This window comes from Nymphalis io, chromosome 16 (genome assembly GCF_905147045.1).
Source record: "Nymphalis io chromosome 16, ilAglIoxx1.1, whole genome shotgun sequence".
In the NCBI taxonomy this organism is placed as follows: domain Eukaryota; kingdom Metazoa; phylum Arthropoda; class Insecta; order Lepidoptera; family Nymphalidae; genus Nymphalis; species Nymphalis io.
In genome coordinates, this window is record NC_065903.1 from 7,045,078 (window position 1) to 7,062,453 (window position 17,376).

At 31.5% G+C, this 17,376-nt stretch overlaps 3 protein-coding genes across 4 annotated transcripts; 1 reads left to right on the top strand and 2 right to left on the bottom strand.

The window, feature by feature from the left end:
• Nucleotides 1–350: 350 nt before the first annotated feature.
• On the top strand, nucleotides 351–7,016 carry LOC126774443 (cAMP-dependent protein kinase type I regulatory subunit). 2 transcript variants are annotated; one of them, XM_050495973.1, is made up of 7 exons: nucleotides 351–613; nucleotides 2,509–2,670; nucleotides 4,879–5,079; nucleotides 5,788–6,007; nucleotides 6,141–6,263; nucleotides 6,527–6,695; nucleotides 6,858–7,016. In XM_050495973.1, exons 1-7 carry the CDS (start codon nucleotides 389–391, stop codon nucleotides 6,940–6,942), a joined length of 1,185 nt encoding a protein of 394 aa, XP_050351930.1. In that variant the 5' UTR covers nucleotides 351–388; the 3' UTR covers nucleotides 6,943–7,016. The 2 variants fall into 2 exon arrangements, with proteins under 2 accessions (XP_050351930.1, XP_050351932.1); XM_050495975.1 differs by lacking the exon at nucleotides 351–613 and adding an exon at nucleotides 737–1,004.
• An 825-nt stretch (nucleotides 7,017–7,841) lies between these two features.
• Nucleotides 7,842–11,799, bottom strand: LOC126774507 (ATP-dependent DNA helicase Q4). The gene has a single exon (XM_050496068.1). It carries the CDS (start codon nucleotides 11,734–11,736, stop codon nucleotides 7,864–7,866), a length of 3,873 nt encoding a protein of 1,290 aa, XP_050352025.1. The 5' UTR covers nucleotides 11,737–11,799; the 3' UTR covers nucleotides 7,842–7,863.
• A 2,017-nt stretch (nucleotides 11,800–13,816) lies between these two features.
• LOC126774373 (xylosyltransferase oxt) lies at nucleotides 13,817–17,290 on the bottom strand. Its single transcript, XM_050495865.1, has 4 exons — nucleotides 16,495–17,290; nucleotides 16,158–16,300; nucleotides 15,790–15,950; nucleotides 13,817–15,704 (listed from the first exon to the last, which is right to left on the bottom strand). The coding sequence occupies exons 1-4, from the start codon at nucleotides 17,085–17,087 to the stop codon at nucleotides 13,905–13,907; spliced, it is 2,697 nt and encodes an 898-aa protein (XP_050351822.1). The 5' UTR covers nucleotides 17,088–17,290; the 3' UTR covers nucleotides 13,817–13,904.
• Between the last annotated feature and the right edge of the window lie 86 nt (nucleotides 17,291–17,376).

Consider the following 17,376-nt stretch of genomic DNA (forward strand, 5'->3'; position numbering starts at 1 on the left):
TATCGTAATCGTTAATCATTACTCTGATTGCATTTTGCATAAGTCGGATTATATGAATCTTTTCTGGTGATAGTACTTGTTTCTATATTAAGATTTCGCAGATATTTTTAGTTATTAAATAAATTTACATGTCATATTAAAAATCATGAATAACAAGGCTTATTATTCTCTAAAAGACTGAATATTATATAATAAAAAATCCTGGAGTTGTAGTTTATTTTCATGCATATTTTCAAATGCTATATTAATTATTATTTTTTCAATTTAGTTTAAGGGTAACACATTTGCAATTGTTATTGCTTTGTATACTGTATAGTGTATACATATCCTATACTTTTAATACATATTATATTCTCTTTGCTTATTACCTATATTATTTGTAAAATTTATGATCTTATCTGTATTCTGTACAAATATACTATCCATTTCCCAATTTCCAAATGAAACAGAAATGGACTCAATTGAGGAAGAACAATGTTTACAACAGTGTGAAAACTATATACAGAATCATAATATACAATTATTGTTAAAAGAATGCATCGTACAACTTTGCTTGCATAAGCCCGAGAATCCCATAGTCTTTTTAAGGCAATATTTTCAAAAGTTAGAAAGAGTAAGTTTAGTTTTATATAAATATTAAAAAACAAACGTTTTGTCTATCAATAATTAGTAAGGGACTTATTTATAGCATAAAACATAAAGCGAATCCTGATGATAACTCGTTAATGTCTTGGACCCAAAGATTTGATCATCTGATACTTGAAGTGACAGCTAACTCAAAATAGAAACGCGCAAGATTCTCGAGATGTGATCTATTTAAACTATAAATATTATCTTAAACCTATATTTAATAACTGCGTAACTTTTGCTGTTTTCGAAGGAAAATTTCGTGTGCCTAACCTGTAATCATTCCGTTTTTTAGTATTTTAATATTCATACTGTTATACAAATGAAGTATTGTATGTTTATAATTCTTTGAATGAGTTAAAGAAGATTTTAAAATGGTAAGATAATATGAAGCATATTTTACTCACAGACTAGCCTTAAAAGAAAATTATCTTTATACTAATTAATAAAATAGCTACCTTTTTATGTGATACATTCTATTTGGCTGCTGCAAGCTATTCCATAACTATACTCCTTTTATATATGTATATATATATTCAAATACTATAATTACAAATAAGTTGTTTATTTGAATGCTTCATTATTTTGTATTTGCTTAAGACAAAGATATCTTTTGGCCATGGCACCCCTAGACTAACCAATTCAATTAAAAAGTCAATATGACTAATTATTTCATGGCATAACACAAAATTTTATGAAGGTCACCAGCTAAGAATAGAACAGAAGTAATTGTGTTTTTAAATCTTCATCTTATTAAAATGTTTTTTATTAGTTAGTACTACAAATGTGGAAGAAATACCATAAAAATATTTTGCAAATAACATACTGGTAGTGTTTTCTAGTTGTTACTTAACTATAAAAGAAAATATTAAATTTAATTTTATTATTGACTAAAACTGCAACTTTGTTTTATGTATTAATTTATAAGAGTAAAATATTTTCCTGTGTAAAAATTAATATTATTACATAATATGAATAGGAACTTTATATTTAGAAGGATTAGGTTAATATTTTCGATACAAAATACTTTCATTTATAGAAATGAAGTAGTAGCTGTATGTGGGACTTATTTCTTCATAAAACATATGTAATAAGGTTTTCTGATGGCAATAAATAATTTCTCATAGTCATGATATGATTATTATGTCTAATAATTAGCAATTTTATCATTTCACTAAACGAAAACAATTATGAATATGTCCTAAAACTCCATTTTTGAAGTATATTTATTACTAAAATGCAATTTTTATAAAAAATGGCAATATCTTATTCATTACTTCTTTAAAGCATTGAAAAGCCTACCTGTAGAATCAAAAATCAAGATCTAAATGATGAACTAAAGTTAATTTATTGTAATTGTTATAGATGTCTTTAACTTGATTATTTTAACATTATTTCTTACATTATTTCATTATTATATATTTATAGTCATGATTTAACATTTTGGTAAAAAGCTTAATATTTTTTCTGTATTACAACTGCAACTTAAAATGGGATATAAATTTGAAACATCCTAAATAGTAAATCAACCATAAACAGAAAATTGAATTGGTTAATAGTATCCTCACTCAGGAGTGAGGACTTTTTTTTTTCTTTTTTTGTATCGCTGGAAAAACGCGTTTACTCCTTTCCTCCACATGAAGTGGGCGGGTATGTGGGACTCGCGGACGCTGAAGGCGCCGGAATACCCACTAAAAACCACCAGTGCCCACTCTGTCTCTTAAAGGGACGTCACATGATCGCTTGTGCACACTTCCGTGCAGTAGTGAGGACTAGGTCAGGACCTAGTATTTCTTTGTTGTGACAACTGACCAGTTTCTCCATATATTTCAAGCTGTTTTATATGTTACATAAGAAAAAATATGCTAAAAATATTTCTAGGAACAAGTTAAAGCTGCAGCAGCAGCAGCCGCAACTTCAGAAGGAGAGGCAGATGGTGAATTATCACCTTTGCCAGTGCCTGGTGGGCAGTTACCACGTAGACGAGGAGGCATTAGTGCTGAGCCAGTTACAGAGGAAGATGCAACAAGCTATGTTAAGAAGGTAACAATATATATTTAGAAGCCAATAATATAAAAAAGTTGCCTAATATTTCCAATTATAAATTTTAAAATATTATTTTTCACTATAAACATAACTGGACATGCTATAAATACAGACATAAAAAATATTGAAACTAATTTTTCCTTGACAAATTATGAGATCTTGGGTGAAACTAAAATCAGTAATTATTTAATGGATTTTAATTAGATACGAAAATATTTACTACAGTTAGTAAACAACATTATATGTAAATATATTTCTCTTATGATAAAAAGATTTTATACACTTTGGGTATTCACATACATACAAATATTATAAAGCTGAAGAGTTTGTTTGGTTGAACGCGCTAATCTCAGGAACTATTGTTTCAAATTAAAAAAAATATTTTAGTGTCGGATAGCAGCCTTATCATTAGCATTTATCGAGGCTATAAAATAACATCACACTACGACCAATAGGAGCGTACCATCAATGAAAAGTGTTGCAAAAACGGGGAAAATTAATTTTGAGAGCTTGTGCTGCGTCAACTGTTAAAGTTACGCAACAATCATGTATGATAGAATGGTTCTAGAATGAAAAAGTTGTAAAAAAAGTCCGCAGTAACATATGTTTATCTTTTAAGTTTGACTCATTATAAACTTTTTTGTTATCAAAGTTGTTCATTATTTGCGAAGTCGTTTTTATAAACATGATCTTAATTCTTATAAAATATCGAGATGAGATCATAGACAATTATTACAACCTTTATAGTTATGACATATTTCTAAAAGGCAGTTGAGTACATTGATTGAAAATACTCTTACTTAAGTATTTGTTTTCGGTTTGTAAATAATTTTGTAAGTTAAAGCCAATAGATTAGGTAGGTATTTCGTTTCGTCGCCGTATAGATTTTCTTCTCATTGTTTTGTTAAATTTACACTTGGACAGTTTTTTAATGGTTAGTTGATAATAAGTAGCAAATAACAGCCTATGAATGTCCCACTGCTGGGCTAAAGCCTCTTCTCCTTTTTTTGAGGAGAAGGCTTGAAACTTATTCTACCACGCTGCTGCAATGCGGGTTGGTGGAATACACATGTGGCAGAATTTCAGTGAAATTAGATACATGCAGGTTTCCTCACGATGTTTTTCTTCACCGTAAAGCACGGGATGAATTATAAACACAAATTAAACGCATGAAAATTCAATGATGCTTACCCGGGTTTGAACCCACGATCATCAGTTAAGATTCACGCATTATAACCACTAGGCCATCTCGGCTCTTAGTTAATAATAAGTACTTATTTTTTAAAGATAGATTTACCTTTCAGTTTTAAAAGGAGTTTGTAGTCACAATAGACAAAGCACAGGGACAGACATTCAAGTCCGTCGGAATAGATTCAAGGGAATGCTGTTTTTCTCATGCCCAATTGTATGTTGCTTTATCTAGATCAGCGCGCGGCGAAAACCAAAACATACAAACCCCACGAAAATAAAACTGAAAATGTTGTATATACTGAAATACTATAAGTCTATTCTTAGTGATTTCTGTAAGTTATACGCGGATGAAACCGCGGGCACAGCTTGTATTATCATATTTATCTTTACTGTTCTTAAAACAACTCAAAAGTATTTTAATATTATCTGGCCACGATCAGAATGGGATGTGACGTTTTGGATTATTACGCCAGTTAGCGGTAGCGTCAACGATTTATGACATTACGATTATTTCAGTAAAATGTATAGGTGGATAGGATAGGATAATTGGTCACCTCATAGTAAGTAGTCACCGCCCACAGACAGCCACCAAAATTGGCAATTAAGATGTTTTGTCCCTTGTGCCTGTCGGTAGTTACACTAGCTCACTCACCCTTCAGACTGTAACGCAACAATAATAAGTACCTATTACTGCTTAGCGGTAAAATATCTGATGAGTGGATGGTAACTACCCAGACGGACTTGCCCTATCATCAAGTAAAGTAATCTTTTGACTTATATAGTCTGACAATTATTTTTCAGATCTGACCAATTTTTATCCGTTGACAAGGTATATTCCATCCCAATCTAATTATAACAATCATTTGAAGATTATTGATACCTATTAAAATATATACATACACGCTTTCTATTAACAAATCTTGGTAAATAAACAATCAATCATTTTTTAAACTCACAAAGGTTACTTATATTAGTGGACCGTTTACAAGCTGATGTTTTTGTTTTTTTACGTAGGTGGTGCCAAAAGATTACAAAACAATGGGAGCGCTATCCCGAGCGATAGCATCTAATGTGTTATTTACACACTTGGATGAATCAGAACGTGCGGATATGTTCGATGCCATGTTTCCAGTGCAATGTTTGCAAGGTGAAACTGTCATACGACAAGGTGACGAAGGGGACAATTTCTACATAATCGATTCCGGTGAAGTTGAGGTGAGTGTTATTTTAATACTTTTATTTATAAAATTGACAATGTTTTCATCATTCATTTTCCTAAAGTAAATATCACTTTCAATTTGCTTATTTATATGTATGTGGAAGTTTGGTGACATTAATGTGATACCGTACTTACATGGTTTGTCTTATTTTATCCACATTTTATTCCATTACCCTCTACAAAATTTGGTACAGAAATTAATTCTAAATTTTGAGCTTAAAAATTAAACGCTTATTGCTAACCTGTTATTACGTTTCTCCTGAACATTTTAATCCACATATAAGTGGTGAGGTTTTTGTAAAAAATAAATTTATGTGAAAAGAAGAGATTAAATATCAATTTGTATGTATCAACTGAACTTTAAAACTAATAGTACTTCTATGTCATTGCCATTTTAACAATAAATTAAATTTTCAATATCCATATTATGAATACTTGTGTGCCTAATGTTACTCGCACGCTTTTACTTTTTGTTATGAGGATGAAACATATTTTTATAGTACCTACTACTCCATATATCGGATTACAGCATCAAAATTGCAGCTCATTAGATTCAGTGTGGTTTGCTTTGGATGTTGAAGGTGAATCAGTAATTATAAATATAAGTCTAATACTTTTATAATTACACTAAAAAAAACTAAAAATCTTAAGATCCTTTAACACAGATAAATAGATTTATAAGTTAAGTCGATTCCGCTCGTCAGGTGCTGGTGAACGGCGAGGTGGTGACCACGATCGGCGAGGGCGGTAGCTTCGGCGAGCTGGCGCTGATCTACGGCACGCCGCGCGCCGCCACCGTGCGCGCGCGCTCTCCGCTCAAGCTGTGGGGGCTGGACCGCGACTCCTACCGCCGCATACTCATGGGCTCCACTATCAGGAAGCGTCGCATGTACGACGAGTTCCTGTCGCGCGTCTCTATACTGGGTCGGTTTCATATATTTAATTAAAGTTGTCATTTATTTCTTTAATCGTTAATATGCAGTCAGTTATATTAATGGTCAAAATTGATCCCGTTAATAGCTTACAACATAACCATGAGGTTACCCTTATGTCGTAGAGAGTCTAGAGAAGTGGGAACGCCTCACAGTGGCCGACGCGCTGGAGCCGGTGTCGTTCAACGAAGGAGAGACCATCGTGCGGCAGGGCGAGCCCGGCAACGACTTCTACATTATCGTTGAAGGTAATATGTTCTCTTTCACTACTAATCTCTCCGTAGTAACTACGACCGAAATCATCGAATACTATATACATACCCTCATTTTTGCTATCCTTTATAATCTTTGAAGATCTCTGTATCCACTGTATCTCTGTATCAGCGTCACTTGAAAAATAAGACAGTTAAAAGTGTTATATACATATTTTGATTAAAAAAAAAAAGTAACAGGCGATCCGATTCTATCAGTGTAAGTACACGTTGTAACGTCGAATTCTGTCGCTGGTCAGGCACGGCGGTGGTGCTGCAGCAGCGCGGCGCGGGCGGGGACGCGGTGGAGGTGGGGCGGCTCGGCCCGTCCGACTACTTCGGCGAGATCGCGCTGCTGCTGGACCGCCCGCGCGCCGCCACAGTGCGCGCCGCCGGCCCGCTCAAGTGCGTCAAGCTCGACCGCGCGAGGTACTGTCTTTTGACGACTCTCGTCACCTTACGAGCGTTTTCATTATAAATTCTCAGTATTGGTTCCGCTAATGCTAATACGTAATCATTATTTGTAATATTTTCATATCCAAACAATATCATATTATAACAATTCTATTTACATGTACTCATTTTTTACAGGTTTGAACGAGTGTTGGGTCTCTGTGCTGACATCCTTAAACGAAATATTGCGCAGTATAACAGTTTTGTTTCTCTTTCGGTTTAAATTTACGTGAATAAAAATAATGTATAAAGGTAAATTTAAATTATCCAACAGAAATGAATAAAATTGTTATATTATTTATAAAACACAATGTTGGAATAAATAGCAAATATTTCTATAAATACAATGGGTCGACACAACCCTATTTCTTTGCTTTGCACTACTTCGAATATTAAGATAACTCTCACTAGTTATAAGTTAAAAGTAATATTGCTTATTACTGTTTTAACATTAAATAATATCATATCTGATTTGGAACTTGCATTTGTTCTTGCATTACTATATTTTATGGGAGCTATCTTTATTAAATCTTAATAATATAGACTTAAAACATATTTATTAGCACTGTTATTTAGTTATTTATATGTTTAATATACTTTGGCCATCAAATCATATTATTTATAAGCATTTGACTTTTAATTATATTTTGTCTACTAAAATATTCTAATAAATTGTTTTATTTGTTTCATTAAATGTCAAGAATTTCAACATGCAATAATGTTAACTTAAATTATTTATTTTATGTTATAAATAAAGTTTTGTTTTGCCATAACAAAGTATTTTTTTTAATACTGAAGCACTAAAACATAAATCTTGTTTTACAGCGAAGTGGTTACAATTGCTTGGTTGTCACCGATCTATATTAAATAATTAACAGAAAAACATAAACAAACCAATTGAAGAAAACCCCAACAAATAAGCCTCTTATTTATTATTATATATACACATCATAGTAGAGAAAAAGGTATTCTGGCAATAATGCATGTTACTCCCTAGTTTTTCTGATTGTAGCTTCCAATAATCGAAAGATCTACTAATGTCTTTTAAACTTTATTAAAATGTATGTAATACAAAGATATATTTAAAATGAAGAGAAATAAAACACTCAAGAAAATATGATATTTTATTTCATGAGTTAAAAAATTACATTTTCATTTGAATAATTTGTTGAGTTGCTATTCTAACGATACCATCAAAATCTTCGTGAAGGTGTGATCGCCAAAACTTACATCTACCCCAAACTAAAGCTGGGAAATTGGGCGAAGATATACCTTGAAATATTCGCGCTATACTTCGTCCTGTAAATTTGCAATCTTTATAGGTCGCGATTAAAGCGCGAACGTCGGAAGCCACTCGTTCAACATGTAATGGTCGTTCTTCCAATACAATATTATCAGGCAAATTATTCTCTCTTGTGAAATAGTTATTAATTATTAATTTTAATTCATCAGACTTTTCTTTAAGTGCTTCTTCAGTAAAATTGATTTTGTCACACGATATATTGTTACGAAGTTGATAAAAAACTTTATTTATTTCTTCCAACTGACATAACATAACTTTTTCTTGAGTATGTACAGTCTCGTGCAACTCATCTAATACACTGTCTAACTCTGAAGCAGATAAATCACCCGGAGCTTTAAGCCGAAATCCAAGTGTATTAAATTCTACTTTCAGGTAAGACCTTTTCGATATGCCATCTTTTATTGTCCATTCTAAATTTTTTAAGTGATACTTTGTCATTCCACTTTCCCACCCAATTGCAGAAGCTACTTCTATAACATTAAATTCTAAAATACTACTTTTTGTTATGCTCGAGTCTTTTTTTCCTTGTAATAAATATGCCATGGCAAGAGGTGGACAAGTTTTCGCTGCTTCTAAAATTTTTATAGGTCCACCATAAGACGAAATTTTACATATTGTATAAGCATTGTTAAGGACTTTTATGTAATGTTTGTGATGAAGTTCTACATAACATAACAATGTTGCAATGTTTTCAGATGGTAAATCCAATTCTTCTACCGTATTATCAATCGGAATACCTACTTCGTGACCTGCACATCTTAGTGGTTTCACTTTTGTATTTGACAAATTTTCGGTAGATATGCATTTGCAAGGAATAAATACCTTCTGCAATAATTTTCTTATAACTGGTCTATCAATAGAGTTAGCATAAATATGTTTCAATAGTTCATCCTTGTCGTTGCAATTCTCATTCATAAAAACATGGCAAAATGCAGGCTTTCCATCTCGTCCAGCTCTACCAACTTCTTGTACGTAAGATTCAAAACTAGGGGGCATATTATAATGTATAATACATCTAATATCTGATTTATTAATACCCATTCCAAAAGCAACTGTTGCTACGATAATTTTTAATGAGCCATCCATGAAATGTTTTTGAATTTTTCTTCTCTGGGCAGCTGACATACCTGCATGATATGCTTCAGCAATGTAAGACATTCTCTTGCGTTTTTTGCTTGCTTTCTCCATATTGATTTTTCCAGGCTGTGAGAGACATGATCTTATTACAGCTGCAACCCTTTCACATTCATTTCTTCTAATACAATAAACAATTATAGAATTAAACAAACTTATTTTTTCAGATGCTAATAAAGAAACAATTGCCCTATCTTTATCTTTTTCAAAAGATATAGACAAATGGAGGTTATTTGGTAAAGCAGGATTTGTTAAAACACCTTTAAAACCATCTGATATATTAATATGACCAATAATACTTTTAATAGTAGCTTGACTTGCTGTAGCTGTTAGGCCAAGAATACATGTGACATTTAATTTTTCCCTCAATACTCTACAAATCATTAAATAACTAGGTCGAAAATTATGACTCCACTGTGAAACACAATGAGCTTCATCAATGCAAGCAAATGCAATTTGTGGTAATGATTTAAATAATCCTGCAAATCCACTAGAAGAATCTCCAGAAATCAGAGCTTCGGGTGACATTAAAAGAACATTAATTTCTCCACTTTTTACATACTCAATAATTTTACGCCTCTGAGTTGGCTGCTGATTAGTATGTAAGCATGCAGCTTTTAAAAATTGTGGCATGCTTAATACCTGATCTTCCATCAAGGATACCAGAGGGGATATAACTAGAGTAATACATTTGTAATATTTGCTGTAAATATAGGCCGGAAGTTGATAACAAAGTGATTTTCCACCTCCAGTTGATAATATGAGCAATGTGGACAATCCACAGAGAATCCTCTTTATGGCTTTTTCCTGACCTGGAAGAAACGCATTGTGCCCAAATTCATTTAGTGCTTCAGACAATTCTTTTGAATTTTCTTCACCTTCAGTGTATACAGGTTTAACTTTAGTTTTCGCTTCAGGTGTTTCAGCTAGTAACTTTAAAAAATCTTCAGGAATTTTGCTTGCTTCAAATAGCAATGAGCTCAACTCATCTTCTATTGGTTTATCATTTTCCTCTTTTTTATTATCAGTAACGATTTTTTGCATGTCTTCTAATGTCATCATGTTATGTTCTTCATAATTTTCCAAGGGCAAAAGTGTATCTTCACGATGTGCCGTACAATATCGCCCCATGTGACCTTCTAAGCCACATTTGAAACATGTTATTTTTCCTTGTTCAGGAAATTCCATTCCACCATGGAGAGCTTTTTTATCTTTCCATAACTTTTTTTTGTATTTCGAATAACTAATATTCTTTTTGCCCCTTACAAAAACTTTTTTTTCTATATTGATTTTAACAAAATTTTCATTTAATATGCCATTTTGAATTTTCTTTTCCATCTTATCACATTCCTCTACTCTTTGAGTAAGCTTGATTTTATCCTTCACTGAAGGTGTTTCTATAGTTTCAAGGATATCAGATATATTATTATGTCTTGGCTGTACTTTTTCATTTAATCCAAATGGCATATATTCAGAAACATCTGGTGGTTGTGTTGTTTGTTCAAAAGATTTTGAAACCTGTTTTTTAGTTTCAATCTTTTTAATATTGCTAACTCTTTCATTTTTCCTTTTTCTTATCTTATTTTCATTTGTGAGATCTGTACTATTACTAATACTATTTGTATGATCATTATGTTCTTCTTTATGTCTATTTTCATTATTATTTACTTTACAAGTCTTTTGTTTTTTAAGAGCTGGTTTAAGTTTACTTATAGCAATATCATCATCCGATTCACTATTTTCAACATAATCACTTAGTTTCTCCACTGGATGTACCATTGTAATATTTCCTAATCCAAACTTTTCTACTTGATTATTGCTTTGCACATTATCAGAAAAACCAGTTGCTCTTTCAACCCAACCCTTATTAATTTGTCTCAATGGAAAAGATTGCAACATATTTGTTAAATTTCCAGGAGCAATTAAATTTTCATTATTGTGTACAATTTTACAGGTTAGTCCTTGAGATGCTACACCGTTCACCTTGATTTCTATACTATTTTTATTAATAAAATTATCAATTTCATTATTATCACTTTTTATTTCAAGCTTTTCATGATTTGCAGATCCAGTACCATTGCTATTATCTATAATTAGCTTACTCTTTAAAGGATGCTCGACCTGACTTTTGGTTATTATACTTTTTCTAGGATTCCTTAAAGAAAATTTAGTATTTTGGAATAATTTTTTTGAAAATTTTTCAGTGAAAGTACTGTCATTAACATAATTAGGATTTGGAGTCGACAGCAATCTGTCGAGTTCTTGAACGCTAGGTAATGTAGGTAATAATGATTCTGGAGTTGTTGAATTATCTACAATATTTTCTAAGTGTAGAGTTGGTTCTGGGGACAAAACTGATTCTTCGTCAGGATCACATATAGACAAGGAGTTCTCGAGTGCTGTACTTTTAAGTTGAAAATACTTTTTATATGCATATTTTATGTTTGAAGGAGCTTCTTTTATATCAAACTTTGATGGAGTTCGCGAGTGTTTTAATTTGAAATCTTTTTCCCAATTTTTTACTATTAATTTACTTTTAACATATGCTCTATCTTTTTTGATAGCTTCTATTAAATCCATACTTCCAAATGAACTTAATTTCAATAATTTTAATTATTAAATATAACTATTACTGTTTTGATAAAAAATTAAAAATATCACTAAGCAATCACTAATTTCACGCCTTTGAAAGCACTGACAACTGACAAGACAGATGACAAATTACCATATCAAGACGTAGACAGAGAAACAAATAGACCAAGGGGCCGTGATTGAGACAGAGATAGTTTGTTAATGTGTGCGTATAATGATGCCATAGTAACTGCATTCCCTGCTTTGGGAGATAAATAATTTTCAGGATTTCATTAAAACAAAATAAGTTTATTAAATTTTACTTTTCAAAATGTATTATACTGTTTTAATTAAAATATTTTTTGTTTTCCAACTACACCCAAAAACTGTTGCATTCTTTGTTTTTGTTTCTGTTATCAATAGTAGTTCAGCATCTTTATATGGTACTGAATTAGCATTCTCCTCAGAAGTTGAAATTTAAAACACTCAATTAAATTATTACTAAAGAATGGTTGCCACATAGATTTCTATGTTAACCTCAAGAGGTTAACATAGTACATGAATATAACTTTTTATTTACACAAAACATCCCTTCCTGTATCTTAGAAAAATAAGAAGGGTTTTTACACCCTTTATGAATGCGTACATTTTATAATATTAAGAAACATTTATTTAGCTAAGTTCATGTAAAAAGAGTAGTCCAACTCAAGAAAAAAGTTATAATACGTGACTATATCAAGCATAGACATTTGTCTGGTGGTAGGACTTTGTGCAAGCTCGTCTGGGTAGGTACCACCCACTCATCAGATATTCTACCGCAAAACAGCAGTACTTGTTATTGTTGTGTTCCGGTTTGAAGGGTGAGTGAGCCAGTGTAATTACAGGCACAAGGGACATAAAATCTTAGTTCCCAAGGTTGGTGGCGCATTGGCTATGTAAGCGATGGTTGACATTTCTTACAATGCTAATGTCTAAGGGCGTTTGGTGACCACTTACCATCAGGTGGCCCATATGCTCGTCCGCCTTCCTATTCTATAAAAAAAAAATAGACGTATATATGTAGAAGGGGGTCCGATGAGCCGTACCCCCCCCATTATGGTCTAATGTCTACCCCAGGTTTTTGGGCTACCAATTCCAAATTATTAGCTGGCCACCTAAGAAATTTCAAAGAAAAATCATTGAAATCAAAATATTACTACAACCGATAAATCTATATATATCTCTATACTATAATAGTATGTAATAAAAACTAAGTTTAAAAACATTAAATACATATTAAGAAAAAAACATATATTTAACTCAAGACACAGACGTCTTTGGAGAAAAAATAAATTGAATAAAAAAGACCTCTTCAAGGAGAGATTGAGGCCTTAGCCAGCAGAGGGACAGTCACAGGCTGTTACTTTATTTACTTAATTTTAATGTTTTACTATTAGGCCGTGGACACATGCTAAGTGGAAAGCGGCGACGCGTCGACCCGCAGAAAGGTGCACCGCACCGGCACACCGCACGGCAGCAACCATCGTTTCCAATACAGTTTTTGTCTCGACATGGACCGCGAAAGACGTATTCTGCTTCTGTTGCTAAGACGACGAATGAAAAAAACAAAATCAAAGAAAATATTCGGTGAATCCATATATGTCTTTAATTAAATATGATAGAGTTCAATTTAAGAGGAAATATGAAGCGCTGAAATTATGTTGATGATAAATTTTACGAATATTTTAGAATATCTTATTAACACGTCCAAACTAAGCAACAGCAAAACAAACTAACGTGCGGTGCACCGTCCACAGCACTGCTGCGGCACGACGACGCGCCGTTGCCGCACCATAAAGATGTGTCCACGGCTTTATATAGTCAATTCATTGTTAAATGGTCATGACTATAACAAAACTAAAGTTAATGCACAAATGTATAATTTGGATTCATGGAATATCAATGAATTCATTATATTCCTGAGAGTTTTGGTGAAATAGCAGTTTTTTAGATTGATATATTATATAAAGAAAATGATGTGAATGTACTGTATTTGTATCCTTGCAGAGAGAGGGCCAGCCGCTAGAAGAAAAGAGGATTTAAAATAACGGAATTCAAATAAATACATTTTTGTTTTTTTTTTTTAAATTTAATTATATAATAACAATTATTTTATTAAAAAATATATAATTCAACTGTCATATCCGTTTTAAGCGGCCTGATTGTTTATCTACTTTGCCTACAGTTCCTTTTGGATCTGGTGAAAAAGAACTCCATTCTGATAATGAGCATTGTTGAAATTTATAATTCCCACATAAAAAATTATCATTGTTGTAATATGATATACATGAACCTAAAACATTATAAAATTCTAAATTTAAACTATCTATCCATTCTATTAAGTCACCATTTACTCTTTTTACATTTGAATTAGATATTTCTGCTAATAAATTTTTTTCTTCTTGTTCAGGTAAAAATTTTACAGGTTTTGTGAAAGTTAAATTTTTATATGAATTTTGCGAACCACTGTGAACTAAATTAGCCTCTTGGTGAGACAATTCCTTTCCGGAAAAGTATTCCAAGGGTGTAATTAGAAATTTTGTTCTTGCAATTAATTTTTTTTGATCAAACAAACCAACTTTCCATATACCAGGCAAAAATGGTTGTTTTATGGTAGGTTTAATAAAATTTGTTAAATTATTTTCATCTTTTTGTATTATATTTACATCTGCCACCATTCCAGCTGGATCCAACCATAGTACTGTTAAATTTCCTAAATTTTTATCAATATGTGTAGAAAATTGGTATAACAAGACTGGTTCAGAAAGTGGACCTAAAATATTTCCTAAATTTCGAAAAGTCATTTCTTTCTGATCATACTCTGAGCTTACTTTAAAAACTTTTATAAAATCAACATTGTGATTCTCAAAATTTAAATCTAAATGTTGTTTTGGTTTATACCATGTTTCCAAAAATACTTCTTTATTTTGAACTAATGCTTTGTGTAAAATTAAGTTACCCTTGTACACATCAGCATATTTATATACATTTACTTCAATTATTTCATTTATTTGAATCTGACAACCTTCTCCACTTAGTATTTTAGCATTGAGACGAACAATACTTCCAGCATGAGTTAGTATTGTATCATCCGTAGGAGCTGTTAAATCATTAATATCATAAAGATTTTGCCAATAAGCTTCCAAATTGTTAATTAAATAATGGTCTGTATATCCTATGTATTGTTCTACTCTTGTAATTATTTCTTGATTTATAATTGGTTCAAATTTCCTTGCAAAAAATAACTGCCGTGTTTGAGTATTTTGTATTCTTGGCCAGTCGTCAGTTTTGAAATCATTAGGAGAGCATCCACACCAATCCACAACATGTTTATATTGACACTTACAACCAAGTTTCCTTTTCCAATTTGTGACATGTAAATTGTTATCTACATATGTATTACAAAAGTGTGAATTTCGTAACACAGTGTGAAAATAAGACTCGGCAGGTAACAAAGTATGTTCAAATATAACTTCTAAACCTGCCAAAAGTTCATCATGTTTTCCAATAACATAATTCACAAATTTTGGTGATAGTGCTATCCAATCACTCCCACCATCTATAACTATTCCCTGAGGTAATTTCCTTTCACCGACCCTCCACATATGTGTTTCACATTCAATAAATGTTTTATCAAGGCCTTGTTTTTTAATGAACCTTTGTACTTCACGCCCATGGGACTTGATAAAATTAAAACCTTTATTTGCAGATAAAAATTTTTCAAGTTCTTCTAATGATTTAATAGGAAAGTCACTTTCACTCAAGTTAATAACATAATCCCATTTCCATCCTAATTGTGATATGTCCCTCATGGATGAGAGCAACATTTTAAGAAGGGATGCACCACCCCATATTGTGGAATATCTTTTTTTTGCTAACTTTATGTTCGGAAATTGTTTTTCCAATTTAAATAATTTACGATGTAAGTAATCCTGTCTCTGAAATATCAAAATTGTTTTTATGAATTATATTATTATTTTGATGTGGAAGTAAAACCAAAATATTATAACAGAAAGTACTCACTTTATCTACATGTATGTAAAAGTAATGGTTTGTCCTATAAAGAGCATTTATTAGTCTATGCACTTGACGCAGTGCTCTTCCATTTAATGTTAAAAGAAAGACAATTTGAACTGAAGTAATTTCGTCGTCACTAGGATTTTTAGGCATTTGTGGAATAAATTCTAGAAAAGTATGAGAATAAATATTATAGTTAAGAACTATATTAAATCACAATATAACTATTATTAGCTATTCCCACTTCTTTATACAAAACATAGGATGTTTCTTCGATAAGAAATAAGAATTCCTCTTTTTAATTTTAGTATAATTTAATTTATAAATAGTGTAGGATGTAAAGCTTATATTATTAAATAAAAACTTATACGTACTATCTAAACCAGTCTCATATATATTCATAGTAAAGTATCCCCCACACAGTTGTAATGAATCACCTGGACACTTCATGTCACATGATGCTTCAGAAGTTTTAGTAGTTGCTGGAGGTTCATTCTCACCACAGAAACATTCAGTACTAAAAAGACAATTATAATAAACATTGCAAGTTGTAAAAAGTTTAATTTTTAACATAAATAAACTGGAATATTACCTATTAAAAGTTTATATATTATATTTTCTTTTAATATATATTGTTTGTTTGTTTTAAGTAATAGGTAGTAGTTTTAAGTAATAGTAGTATGTATTTGCAATAAAAAAAAATTAACTTACGCATACTGTACTCCAGCATAAGGAAATCCAGCTTGTACACAGATATCCAAACAAAATGTTGGGGAATTTGTGGTTGCATAATTACCGTAAAAACTAGCTAGTAATCTCATTTTTTTTTCATCTAAGTAACATCCTAAATGATGTCCATAAGTTTTTTGTTTCGAAATGCAATAATTTGATAATTTTTTAGGATAAAAGTGTCCATTCTGTATGAGACAAGTCTTATTAACAATTTCTTGCTTACAAATTTGAGTTTTGGCTCTGTGTATAGCTGAGATGGCTTCTCGATTTCTAATTTCACAAGTTGGTATAAAATCTAGTTCTTCTAATCTCAATTGTGTTATAACTTTATTATAAGGACGATTTCTTGAATTCAAGTCTTCATCGTCTTCAACGCTAGGTTCCAGTTTCCTAGCGGAAACATCATCTACTTCATTTCTCGCTATTGACGTATATCCTTGCCTTTTAAGTAAATTGTCATGAACAGAAGGAAAGAAACTTATTGAAATAAATAATTGAGCAAAAAATGTTGTTAAAACTATTAACCCCAAACACTTTGCGTATTTGTAAAAAATCCTTCGAACCATCGCCATTATGATTTTTAAACATCTTGGTTAAATAATCTTAATTTTGTTTATCTTGACAAAATATAAAATGTTTCTAAGCTGTCTGGAAAAGTACATTTTAAATTAATAAAATAACGTAAATTAATATTTATGCGCTTGTAGGTACATGTTCATAATATTTCAATTAAAGTATTCTAATTCTATATATCTCTCTTAGTTTGCTATGGCATTTGGCACTTTTGGCAGATGCCTTTCTGTTTTTTTTATTGTAATATATAGCTCTGGAATCTAAAGATTATAGTGGATACAGATTATA